At 35.7% G+C, this 14587-nt stretch overlaps 1 protein-coding gene across 1 annotated transcript in view; it reads right to left on the reverse strand.

Annotated features, from left to right (window-relative positions):
* Positions 1–220: 220 nt before the first annotated feature.
* Positions 221–14587, reverse strand: part of LOC145669238 (trypsin-like) — a 39790-nt gene continuing 25423 nt past the window's right edge. The window contains exons 7-8 of the mRNA XM_081737562.1: positions 13133–13282; positions 221–684 (exon numbers count right to left, since the gene is read on the reverse strand). Of these exons, the coding sequence (XP_081593688.1) occupies positions 535–684; positions 13133–13282 (300 nt within the window). The 3' untranslated portion in view covers positions 221–534. The remainder of the gene's footprint in view (positions 685–13132; positions 13283–14587) is intronic.

A 14587-nucleotide genomic window follows, 5' to 3' on the forward strand; every position in this document is an offset into this window, starting at 1 on the left:
TAACAATTTCCAATTGCAAAACGTTTTCCAAATTTTTATTTGTAACTTGAATTAACTGTTGACTTCTGTGACTTCACATACGTAGGCCTATAATTAATTGTATGTATGATCACAAATATGCAAGCGCTTCAACATATATACATTCTCAGCTGGATTGCCTATTATAGCAGTCCTATTGAAGAAATAAAAAAAAAAAACTCTTAATTTGGTTTTACGTGTTACATGATTTTATTAATTCGTTTATCAAATTAGAATACACTATATGCAAGCATAAAGTCAGAAATAAATATTTAACACAATATTAAACATTTGCTCGAGTTAATAATAACATACTGATATTGAAATTTTACACAAAAGGAGTAAGATATTTTCTTAGATTTGAAGCCCATATCGTATGCAAAGTACCTTATTTCTACTGATATCGATTTCATGCAGACACTAAAGTTGTCACTAATGTTGCATAGAGTTGAAAGAAAATATTTTCGGAATAGATTGTCGTTCTCATACAATACTTTACTTGTAGCATAATAGATATTAGATTCCTGTGTGATGACGTATCCAGTTTCTGAAGTATGGTATACTCGTATATACAGCTGGCTTAGAAGAATCTCCACACATTTCGGCTCCCCAAGATGAAATACCAACAACGTATTTGCCAACAATCATAGGTCCGCCAGAATCGGCCTATAGAAGACACACCAAAATATTAAGCCTTATCAACTCCTATAAACACAGAATAGGTTCTTATATTATAACACATAACAAGTAAATTTCATTTTACAGTGTGAAATTGTGGTAGACTTCCAAACCATGGGAACAATACTCAAACTTCAAGTAGTACATCTATAGCTACAGGTTGCAATAGATAAATAAGATCAAACATAGAATCTGTTTCTCGGACGCTAATTCCATATCAATAGTTCGTTACTCGTTATGGCTTACTGTTTTTATTCCATGGTGATAAAAGATTGAAATCGGAAATTGTTAATTTGAACCATTTCCGGATTGATTGGAGGTTAAGGAAGAAGATAGGACCTACTCTTGGGAAACTGAATCGATTGCGAAAGCTGTATTTTGATATTTTACTGTTCTTACCCTGCAGAAATAAGTATTGGAATCGAAAGTAGTAGTAAATTTCAACCACATTCAATTTTAGTAGAGTGTTGTTGGTTGTGATGGTATGTTCTCTTGACACTCTGGATCTATTGCAGAAAACAGCTTGTCGTTATACAAAGCGTTCAAAAAGTCTATATACACCTGAATTGTCACATATTCAAAGCAACAAGAAAATTATTTCACTCAAAATTTGTTATATTTTATGGCATAAAAGCACTATGTACAGGGCGTAGCATATACACACACATTTTCACAGCAAATGTTAGAAATGTCCCCCATGAGCCTCCAAACATGCTTGCACACATTTCTTCTTGTTCTCAAATACTCTCACAAGTTGTTCATGTGGAATTCTATGAGGAAAATCTCGAATAGCTGTTTCAAGTTCTTGTAGGTGTGGGGGTTCCCTTTATAAACAGAATTCTTTGCATAACCCCAGAAGTAAAAATCCGGAGGAGACAAGTTAGGAGACCGAGGTGGCCACAATCCCTTTGAAATTATTCGATCTCCAAAAACCTCTTGCAGTAATCTCATGGATTGGCGAGCTGTATGTGCTGTAGCGCCATCTTGTTGTACCCAAGCATTACGAATTGCGTCTTCCGTTAGTTCTCCCATGAACTGGTGAATAATTTCACAATAACGAGTTGAATCTATTGTTTGTCTGAAAAATATGGGGCCGACTATTCTTCTTCTCGATATTACAATCCACACCCTACCTTCTGGTCATGCAGAGGAACTTCATGTATGACATGTGGGTTTTCTGCACACCACAAACGTGAGTTCTGGGCATTGACGTAACCTGATAAATGGAACCAGGCCTCATCAGTAAAAAAAAAAAAAAAAAAAAATATATTCAAAACATCGTCACACTATCGTGTAAACCATTCACAATACTGCACTCGTTTTACACTGTCGGGAGGAAGTAACTGCTGCACCGCTCTCACCTTATACGGGATAAGACGCAGTTTCTTACGAACCGCCTTTTGTGCCGTACCAACACTTATTGCTTCTTCCTGGGCAAGTTTTCGAAGTGGTTTATGGGGGCTACGTTGCATTGCATTCGATATGTGTAACATTTTTTCTTCATCGAGCACTGACGGTCTACCACTTCGATCATAGTCCATTACCGTTCCAATGTCTCTAAATTTATCGATCAGTGCCCTTACAGTGTGACGATTCGGAACAGGTGTATCCGGAAACCTAGCTGCAAACTTATCTTTGACTGTCTGTTTTTACTCACCTTGTTCACGGAACACATGTTCAACCAGGAATATTCGTTGTTCCAAAGACCGCTAACTAGATGCAACAATCACTTCAACGTCACTTTGCCGACTGGAATCTAAGAAAGGAACTTCACGCAAGGCGATAATATAGCAGTGTTGCAAACCTTCGCATAAAATTTTATTTCATGTGACTTTGAATGCGACTTTGACTTGCCAAGATTCAGGTGTATAGAGACTTTTTGAACGCTCTTTATATTACCATTTTTGTTCTATTACGATAAATGTTGAAACTGGAATCATTAATTTGAACCATTTCCCGTTTGAATGAAGGGTTAAAGAAGGATATGAAACCTATTTTTGGGATGCTGAATCAAGTGCAAAACTGCATTTCCATATCTCTTACTGTTTTTGCTCTATGAAAAACGGTATTGAAACCGGAAGTAGTATGAAATTTCAACTACTGTCACTGTTGGTAGAGTACTGTGGGTTGTAACGATACGCTCCCTTGAGGCACTGACTCGATTACAGAGGATCACTTGCCGCTATCTATTACCATTTTTGTTCTATGACGATAAGGGTTGAAACTAGAAATGGCTAATTTGAACCTCTTTTGGTTTGAGTAGAGTATTAATGAAATATATGGAACCTATTCTTGCGACAATGAATCAATTACAGAAAACCACATCTCGATATCGCTTACCGTTTTTGCTCTGTAGAAATCAGTATTGAAACTGGAAGTAATATTAAATTTTAACAACTTTCGATTTTGGTAGAGTGTTCAGGATAGTCATGGTACGTTGCCTTGAGACGCTAAATCGTATGCAGAAAACTGCTTCTCGCTATTTGTCATCGGTTTTGTTCTCTGGCCATAAATGTTGAAATCGGCAACGAGTAATTTGAACCACTTTCGGTTTGAATAGAGGCTAACCGGATGAGATGGAACCTATTCTTTGGATACTGAATCGATTGCAAAACACCATATCTCGATATTCCTTACCGTTTTTCCTCTGATACCTGTCAACAGACAGACAAATCTGTTTTATGACTTCCGACACTTATTCGTAGCATAGTTTGGAAGTTTAATAATTCAGAAACACAAAGTTTGATTAGCAAGGAAAACAATACTATAGATATGTTTTAAATTGAAGAGTTATTTTTGTGTGTTATTATTGTTTTTATATAACTAATGAAATAACAAGTTAATTGGATCTATCCAAAACATTAGGTTACAATTAAGTGATACATTTCAAATATCTGAAAAGTTCAACTTTACACATTGACGGCCAAAAATGTGTGTGCGACATAGTGAGACCAGATATGGTTGAATATAATCATTAGGTCGTTCATCCATTTTTATGACGTATGAACAACTATTACTTTCCGAGACCAGGCTACAAGTACCAGACAACATTCAGGAGCGTAAACAACTGTTTGGTACACGTTAACAAATATCACGTGAAACCCACGTAAAAGGTGTCATAGCCTCAACCTCTTGTTGTAGGGGACCCAAACAAGGTATCGCGGCTTCATGAAGAGTGTTAGTTAACCCATTTTTGAGTCTCATGACGGTCAACCTACGGTTTATATATTACACTGGTACAAACATTTTGATACATCAAATGTTTGAGCTGTTTGTGGGCATATTTGGGCTGATAAGTCCAAAAGTGGCACCAATTCTGTCATGTGAGCCCTAGATTTGGAATACAAAATATAGCCATATACTATGCTACTCTGCTTTAACACACAATAATAATAATAATAATAATAATAATAATAATAATAATAATAATAATAATAATAATAATAATAATAATAATAATAATAATAATAATTATTATTATTATTATTATTATTATTATTATTATTATTATTATTATTATTATTTAAAGTAGTGTTTAAATTTCTATTTTTTAAGGATGAAGGAAAAGTATTTGAAATTAAAAAGAATATTTCGAGTCGAGTTATAGGTAATTTTCTCGAGTCGAGATCCGAGCCGAGTCACTGTTTTGAGGTCGAGTTTGATAAATTGCTCGCTTGTTCGGCTCGTTTTAACTCGTTTTGAGATCATTGCCTGATTATACTGGAAAGCGAAAGCAATGAGAAATGTAAACATTAATGTCAGTGGCGTATTTTGTGGGCTACCGGGCCTACCGGCGGCAGCCCTAGAATATTACAGAATAAAGCTATTATAATATAAACTAATTTATATTGCTAATTTTAAATGATACAAGTTTGAGAACTTGAATTTAAAAACGTCCATTAGTTTCTTTGCACGCAGTCTGTTTCGCTTCTTAAGAGATCGACATGACAAGCTAGCAGAAACCTCTCTCTAGTTACTCCAGCAAGAATCGTCGTTATCAGCGCATTCCTCTCGCTCCATGCCTCCAATTCCTTGCAGAGCGTACGAACGGACTCCCAGTTTCCTCTAGAAAAATCGGTTTCTTGGGCGTGAGCGGAGGGTTAAAGGGAAGTTATACGAGTAATTACAGTGCATTTTGGAAGGACTCCGGGAATTGCCCCGACATTTTAAACCTCGTTCCGTAGCGTTCAACTCAATGCAAATTTTGTGTTTTACAGTATTTTACGATAGTCGGCATACTGTTATATATACTTGTTTCATTATTTGCGTTACTTTGCGAAGGCTCTTATAGACTAAGGCTCCCTCATTGGCTAATCACCTATTTTAATGTTCTTTATTACCAGCATAACTTCCACTTACTCTAGCGAGTAGGGTTACAACCTATTCAAAGCAAAATGTAGGGACACTTCATGCAGCATTATGTTTATTTACTTGATAAAAGGAAAATATGTTGTAACGTTTTCTCTTGTTTTGAAGATTGTATAATTACGTGAAAAATAAACGTCATTATTATTATTATTATTATTATTACTAATAATAATAATAATAATAATAATAATAATAATAATAATAATAATAATAATAATGTCAACAACTTCACCAATAATTATGAAAGTCGGGATATTTTAAAGTCGCGACAGAACCACTTCGTGACCGGCTCGTTTTCTCCGAAGTCGGGGTTGTCTCGACAAAATCGGAACGCTGGTGAGTGATGGTACCTCTTGTAGGGAAATGAAAGGGTTACGAATAAATTAAAGAAACAAAGTTACTGTTTTTATTTTTGTCGTGCAATAGAGTGGTTACAGTATAACCGCTACCAGGTTATAGAAGTATTTTTTGTGGACGCTCTGTATATTTCGTAAAGACAGTGATTATTATTTACGATTTATACTTTATTCTGCGGCACAAGTAAGTTTTTTTTCGGTGGGAATTGCTTCCTTCCCACGCAACTGGACAAAGAATTCTCTCATTGTTTATTCATATATATATATATATTTAAAACATTGCTTTTTGGTGAGAACATTTCTGTAAGTGCCGAATCTTCTCAGTGTTTCTCCCTGACTTATTAATATGCACCGTATATATTCTACTGTTATTTGGAACTGAATTAAGTGCTTTCTTTAATCGCTTATGGAAATATTGCAGTAGTTTAGAGCAGACTAGACCAGACCAGATATTCGAATGACCAGAGTGACGCCAGTCACATTGCTTTTGCAATTCCTTATCTGTACTTTCACACGCCCGAGTTATCGCAATGTCTCGTGCATCGTGGCCAGTAAACTAAAATTAACATAAATTATTTTCCGTATTCTGTTTGTATGTGCATACAGGTGAGTTAACTGAGTGGTTTTTAGAGTGAACTGCCAACACTCTTCAGTCAACCATTGAAGCTCTCATCTTGAACTTTTGAGCTCGGGGAGTTTGACTCCGGAATTGTGTGCAGCTACCACGCACGTTGCATCGGGAATTAAGTCTGACTTTGTGTTAAGGGGCACAAGCTATTAGCCGGTGAAAGACGTTTTCTTACGGCTAGCCCCAATCAATAAGTCCCAGGTTCATAAACCTTGTGCGCCAAAAAAGTTTTAAACGCGCCCTCCAACATCAGCATTCCACTTTGGAAACTGTGATATTTTACTGAAGACTCATCTTAACTCTTCAGGATTGTTTGGCACAGCAACTGGATTTCTACGTGGGATTATCCAGGCAACTTTTTCCCTAGTGCTAATCTCCCAAGTGCGTCAATGGTGTGAGAGAAGCATTTACAGTGAAATCTGAATTATAATTTTCTACATAAAAGTGATAAAAAGGGCTACATTGCATTAAAAGGGCAAAGTGTGATTTTAGTAATGAAGATTATTATACATATTTTGCGTTAAGTGTTTTGTTCATTTCTCTTCGTTATTTTTTATATATTAGTATTCTAATAAATAAGTATAGTGTTATTTAATCCAGTGTGTTTTTGTTGTGTGTGTGATTGATGTTTGGGTGCGTTATGGTCTGGATGACCGTCTGATCCATGGTGGAAAGACTACAAGGTGGTTGCATGCGCATGTCGCCTGGAGCGCTGTCGTGGCTGTGACGTCATCTAGTTTGCAAGAGACAACGGGAAAAGGCGCGGCTTTGAGTGACAAGTGGAAATGCTTTGTTACTTTCTTCTTTTAAATGATATCGAGGATGCCTAACTGTGCAGCGTACGGCTGTAATAATTATTATAGAAAAACTAAGGGAACTAATATAAAATACAAAATATAATACAATACATAAAATATAATACAAAAAGAGGGGGAATGTCTCCAGAAATGGATTTTAGCTTGCAGGCGATAGGACAAAATAATCTTAAAATATGGTAAGTTTTACATAAAAGTAATAAATAAATGCAACGTTAAATGAAATTATAAAAAAGCGATTTCATTATGTAGTTTCTTTTTAGTATTAATAGTATGTAATAATAGTATATAGGGCTACAGTAGCTTGTGTTAATTCTGCATACAAAAATCCAATAGTACGATTTAAAAAGACGAACTTTGAGGCAAGACTCGGATTCGAAATCATGAGGGAGGGGAACCGACAGAGGTGATCATTTCTATCATCATTTCCTTCTACATAAGATATTGAGACAAAATTTTCCCCATAGATGCAGGCATGTAACTCCAGAAGGGAGGCACGATGATCTAGGAGGCTTACCTCCCTCGAGTTACGCAAATGGAGAGCATTGAACGCGTTCAAGTAGTTCAGGTCCCATTTCATTCTGGAGGTTTGCATTCCCTGTAGCCTCGATGCTAAAACGGGACGTTGCACTTCAAATTAACTAACGAATGGAAGGTTCGTAATAACGATTAACGGTTACAAAGATATATAACAATGCATTAGATCAAGAGAATAAAGTATCCACCTACCATATCAGGGCGACATTGTCGGGACATTTTTACACTCAGATTTTGAAATTTTTGTTCATTTTAATCATAACTTTGGATAATTACATATACATATTTAGGGGACCCCTCCAGAATTACAAGATGAAGAATGACTGCAGTAAATTTAAAAATATGGTAGATTCTCAACCAATCAAGGAAGCACGGTGGCTCAGTGGCAGAAGGCTCACCTCTGGTGCAAGGGATACTGGTCCGCTTCTCGGTCAAGTGAATTTGTGGTGCATCACATCGTGTCCGTGAGTTTCTCGGGGTACTCCCGCATTCTCATTCCACCAAATTCCACATAATCATTCACTTGCATTTATCTTTTGCCTTCTTTAGTCCACAGGATAGAAAAGAGAAAACTTATCAAGAAAATTAAGAAAATTATGTAATATTATGGTTTATATGTTTTCTATTCTAGCTGTAACACCCCTACATCGCCTTCACCTACGCCTAGTACTTTGTTTCTTGCTTGAAATAGTCAAGTTGCAATTTTTTTGTTTGAGGTGCTTTGTATATACATATTTATTTCTGTATATTTTTAGAACGCAATAGTATATGTAACGTTTTGTTTCGTACAAATGTTTAATAATACAGTTTGTTATGGCGTAAATTTTGACACTAATATTCAGAGAACTGTCAGTTTCACCAAACCTTTTGTTTAAATACAAATTCTATAAATAAGCGATCAGCGACTTCAAATAAGATTATTTCTTTATAAATCAAAAATAAAAACGATGTTTAAAATATTAAATACGTGCGTTCCTGCTCAATAAAGTTTTTAACCTCCCCTGAGATTCTGATGAATCTTACGTGGGAGCAACCTCTTAAAAAAAAAAAAAAAAAAAACTGTCCAAGCATAACGAAAATATCCGTACGTGCATTTCTGTTTACGAAAACCATGAAGTCTTCCTTGAGATATTCTCAAAATTTATATGGGGTCATCAGTAAAGAATTCTCTTTCAAGCAAAATAATAATAGCAAATCAAAACCGATCAATGTGTTACGAAAATATACTTGAGCATACATAAATATATAATAATGAAATGCATTAACGACACACTTTGTTATAGATTATATTCAGGCCTATACATACTCGAGTGTATTACTTCAGATATATAAAAAAAGAAAAGAAAGAAAGAAAGAAAAGAAAGAAAGAAAAGAAAAGAAAAGAAAAGAAAAGAAAAGAAAAGAAAAGAAAAGAAAGAAAAAGCAGAAAATGTAGTGATTAATATTTGCTTGTTCAAGCTTCAAAATTGTTTAATATGAACTGGTATTGCTGTTTCTTTTGCTATTGTAAATATCTTTCTTTGAATTCACTTAGCTTAAGCATTGATTACATTACGTTTATACAATTATTGTTTGTACTAAAATTTTTACTTCGTTGAAGATCACTATAAATAGAAGAGAAGTTTGCATATAAGATACCAGCGAGCAAGCGCTTGTTAAAAGTTCATCTGACTCTCGCTTGCCACGTCTGCGACCAGGATGACGTCATGCGCCAGAGCGACAAGAATGTAGCACTACATTGCATCCACCTTGTAGTCTTTCCACCATGGTCTGATCGTCCGTGAGGTTTTCGAGACGAGACATCCGAACCTCTCGGCGCCTAATGCTCACCTCATCATTGAGACCGACGAGCGATTTGGAAACAATTTGGAACCCCTTCTTGGAGAGGTGCTTCATCGTCCTATCCAGGTAAGTTCAGGTTTCAGGAGAATACTTGTTAGGAACACGAACCACGACAGCGACCCGAACACCAATTGATTACACATAAATGGCAGCCCGAACATCCATGAGTGATTACAACAGAAGAAAGCTTAAAAGTGAATGAAAGACTGTGAAGGTAATTTTGAAATAAGAAAATCTGAAAATCATTTTTTTCGAGTGTAGTAATCAGTGTGTAAAATAAATAAAAATAAAAATAAATAAAAAGTGGTGCAAAATAGCGCCAGAGCAGGCAATTAAATTTGTACTTTGTGTTTTGAAGTAGGGTTCTGTTTAAGTGTAAAAACTGAAACCAAGTTAATAAATTGTTCACGTCTATTGTGACATTCTGGGGGAAGAATAGCAGAGCAAGTTTCAGGAGGGGTTTCTATTGACAATTACTCTATTATAGAAAGTTTATTAAATATACACTTGTTCATAATTATAACGAAAAACTAGAAATTGTGAAAATGGCAAGACCAACTCTTGACTTAAATTTATGTAAAGATGTAAGAGAAGAACACTGTGAGTACACAAAGTTCGTATGACAAGTTTAATTGTAGGTGTGGTAGCTCTAAGTTGTCTAAAATATTTTGTTGGTTGTATTTGTTATTCAACAATGAAAATAGGTAAGTAATTGATTTACAGCAATATTATTTGCAAATTACTATTATTGTTATTCTTATTTGTTTGTTTGATAGAAATGTCCCTTTACAGCACCGAGGCTACATGAGACATGGACCGACAGGCTAAGGTAGATAGACTCTCCCACCGAGAATTCAATCCGGGACCATATGCAGCAAGGGCGCGACTAGACCACTAGGGAGGACGTAAGCGTAACTAGGCCCAAAGCAATAACTAATGACTCCAAAGAGAGATAGCTCGTATTATTATTATTATTATTATTATTATTATTATTATTATTATTATTATTATTATTATTATTATTATTATTATTATTATTATTATTATTATTAATGTGCAGGTGTTATAAAGGATAGCGGTAGCCCAAGCCGTCAAACCAGTATACGACACTGAGCAATGTGGAATATTTTAAGTGTTGCTTACGAGATGAGACACTGCTCACATCTCGTCCCGATTAACGAGACGACAATGGATTTTTATAACTAGATAGCCTAAAATGTCGCGTGCACCAATATAAGTATATACTGTAGTTCTTACATCAAGGCTGGGATTTGCACGGTCGAAGTTGTGAATCTAAGGAGAAGCCCAATCCGGGTAGTGACGTCAACCGGCTCAGCTCGATTAAACTGAGCAAACAGCTCGAGCCGGCGCGGTTTCGATGAGCCACCGACTCGGCTCAGGTGAGATATCATCTCAAGCCGGCTCGGTTGGATGAGCTCTTGGCTCGGCTCGATAGTGAATGAGCTGTGAGCCGAGCCATTCGAGCCGTTGACAACCCTAAACCCGGGTTGAGCAGTTTTGAACATGTTTGGCCTGAGACCTAACTTTTAACAATTTTTGGCTCGAGTCCGAATACTTCCTTTTCCGGAGCTCAAATCCAGAACCTCGTTAACATCGTCCTTGCCTCCTGAAAACTTCGACGACAGAGATCTGCAGTTGACTAGTTTTTAGTGTTCAGAGACAAACCGCCTACCTTTCATGGTTATACATGGTGTTGTAATAATAATAATAATAATAATAATAATAATAATAATAATAATAATAATAATAATAATAATAATAATAATAATAATAATAATAATAATAAAGTAGTAGTAGTAGTAGGGGCCGAGCGGCTCAGTAGTAGAGCGTTCACCTCTGGTGCTTGGGGTTCCGGGTTCGATCCCAGCCTCCGTCAAGTGAACTTTGTGGTGGACAAACACCGTGTGCGTGGGTTTTCTCGGGGTTCTCACGTTTCCTCCCACTTTCTTCATTCCACCATTTCATTCATTACTCATCATCACCGTCTCTTTTAGCCTAACCGGCATAACCATGGGACGTAAAACTCAAAGATTTCATTTCATTTCAATAATAATAATAATCAGTAGTAGTAGAAAAAAATAGTATCATTGATAAAATTATATTGACTATGTAGGATACTTGAAAATAGTACTTGAAACTACATACAGGATTTAGCACGATTTGGCTCGTTTTGGCTTGACTCGACTCGAAACTCGACCTGAATTCATGTCAAGTTGGAGGAAATTTTTCGAGCCGAGTTCTCGAGTCAAGCTGAAAGAAGTCTGTTTCGAGTCGAGTCGAGTTTCAAAGAAAACTCGCTCGAACTCGCTCGTGCTCATCCCTATAAATCTACTTAAGTAACAAAAGTACCTAGGTAGAAAATAATTTTACACTTTCTAGTCACTCCAGATTTAACAAACTGCTTTTGTAAGATTTCCAGGAATAGAAAATATAAAATGATCTTTCTTCTTTTAGTTTAAGGTCCCACGAATATATATATCCTTTAGGCTAAAGGAGACGGATGATTAATGGAAATTAATGAATGTGGAAGTAATTTTTTCCCACCGGGAATCGAACCCAGAACGGGTGCTGCAAAGGCGTGCGAGGTATCCACTAGACCAACGAGATTTTCGAGATGTTATCGTCTGGGACAATTCGTATAAGACTCCAAGAATAATCAGCCGTCATGTACGCATTTCATATTTCTATTTATAGATATCTATCTAGATAATGATTACTATTCGTGAAATACTTATTTGTGATAGATTATTGTTCGTGAAATATATTCACGCTTACGAAATATTATGTTCATTATACTTCCGTGAAAGAAATGTCTTTGTTCTTTGCTTCAGTTACCGATATTCTCTGGAAAGAAATCTAAGTGACTGTGCGAAGTTGCTTGGAAATTACTGTCACTGCCCCGATCTTCTTTACCTTGTGCGGTATTATATATGCAAGACATCCTCTGAGAGGTATGATAGCTGACAGAATAATTAAATACTACAAGACGCGAGTGTGGAAAATTCCTCCTGATAAAGGTGAATCAGAATAAGGCAATTATTTACGATTATCTCGGTTGGTGTCAACGATATTAACAGAACATAATAACATTTTTGAACTGTTTTTTTTTTCTTTTTGTTTCCCTCCAAAACATTAACATTGCTACTGAAAATCTCAGGTAGATTCTTTCTTTTTTCTTTTGTTTACTGCCGCGAACATTCTGTATAAAATTAGTATATAAAGAGCCCATGATCTACCTTGATCTCCAATTTGGACAATAAAATAACCTACACATGCTCTTCTTATAAATTCAAAAATAGGGCTTCTACTTGCCTTCAGTGTGTACGCCTTATAAATGTACCAAAATACGATTCTAGAAGCTTCGTCTTTAAGTCAGTACAACGCGTACAAAAATTTCATAAATTCAATGGATTTAAGGAACTGCAGCTGATGCAGTCTATCTAATGTAATTTTATAAGTCAAAGTCCGTAATAGTTTCATAAACAGCGCCTTAAAATAAGGCATCAAAGTTACTTTTCTTGAATTATGTTATTAGTTTATATTTAGTACACATTAGTTGTTGAATTAGTTACTAATTGTGCTTCGGCCTGCTTTACAATGTAAGTTAAACCCTGCATGTTTTCCTAAATTTTTCAAGCCCATCTCTAGTAATCTAAATGTACAGAAGACATATGTTTCTTCCAACATCACACGTATATCAAGAATCCATACTCTTGAGTACTGGTGGCGATGGTATGTTTTCACGTCTCAAAGAGTAGAGTCGGATGAGAAACTAACCCGTGCTATGTCTTGTTAGAGCATTAGTAGTTAGATGTATTAACCACAACAACTTTACAAATAATATTTTAGTAAATACATAAGGTACTCACATCACAAGAGTCCTTTCCATCTTGTGGTGCTAAACAAATTTGACTTTTGACAAGTTCGTTAAGAGTGTGTGATCTCCAGAGCGAACGGCATTGTTTGAGATTAATTATTGGAAGATCAATTTTAAGTAAATGTGTTGAAAATTGTCCACTCTGAAACAGAGAACGTTAAGAATAAAAAATAATGTATTTATTACTGCAAAAGCTGTGTTATTCAACTAAATTTCTAAACTATTGATCACCTAAAAATTTTAATTTTAATTTCATAAGAATATATGAAACACCTTTTATGAAATCCTAAGAATAGTACAATAACACTAGTCGAAATAAACTTTTTCCCTGGCACACAGGAGAAAATGCCTGATTCTAATAGAACATTTCACAAACAATTCAAATATGTAATCAGTTTTTCTCCATCATGCACCATTTTCCCGTGACACGCATGTGACCTTAAAAAATGGGTTATTTTTTATAAATTTATTATTTACGTGCAGATAATCACATGTAACTTCCACAGTAATTACAATATAAACACGGTTTATACCTCATTGGATTTGCAATGAAACGCACCGTGTCACCATTTTATATGAGAGAAATTCTAGAGGGATTTTGTAGTAAATTCCTTTCCAAAAGCATTTATAAGATTTTTTGTTTCATGTCACTCTTCATATAGTGATACAGGAACGCGAATTAGTTGCTTAAATCACAGGCACTGAAGGAAATTCATTGCTATTGTGCCAAAAGGACTGCCTTCAAACTAGTTTTTGAAGAGTCAATAAACAATCTCCACTCTATACTTAAATGTTCATGTCCGTGTGGATCCATGACAACACAAACATTGTTACAATAAATTAAATTATTTTCTTTAGAATAATAGTTCTGAAGCTCTGCATGACGGTTTCGAAAAACACACACTTTAGTGTCACGATGGAGCAGAGAAGCAAGAAGTTCTGCCTGTATTTGGGAGAGTTTTAAATCCCGAACGAGGTCATTTAGTTCACCCTGAGTTATCAGATGGAACTCGCATATAGATGTGCTTCCTACATATGTAGGATCACTTTCCTCTTCATGTTGTACTTCAGTAGTTGCTTCAAGTACATAATCTTCATCTGCAGTAAGATGAGCTGGAGGTTGTGGTACTGCATTATGTGAAACTGGCCTAATTGGGGATAGCAAATTAGAGTACTTAATTTTATTCCTTTTATCTGTGCCATACAACAGTAGCAGTCTGAAGAATGATCTTTTGGTTTCTTCCAGATCATGGGTACTCCAAAGTTCATGTTCCGGTCACATTTGCCCACCCAGTCAGACATTTCACGCAAGTACAATAAATATAGTGAGTAGTCCAGTTCTTATCTTCGTTTCCTACGCTGCAACTAAAATATAACTAATAACACTTCCTCAGCAAGTGGTGTGAAAAATCAACTCTACGATTTAAATATCAGCTCCCCACATACA

Source organism: Thermobia domestica, chromosome 13, assembly GCF_964235325.1.
Source record: "Thermobia domestica chromosome 13, izTheDome1.hap1.1, whole genome shotgun sequence".
NCBI classification, from domain to species: Eukaryota; Metazoa; Arthropoda; class Insecta; order Zygentoma; family Lepismatidae; genus Thermobia; species Thermobia domestica.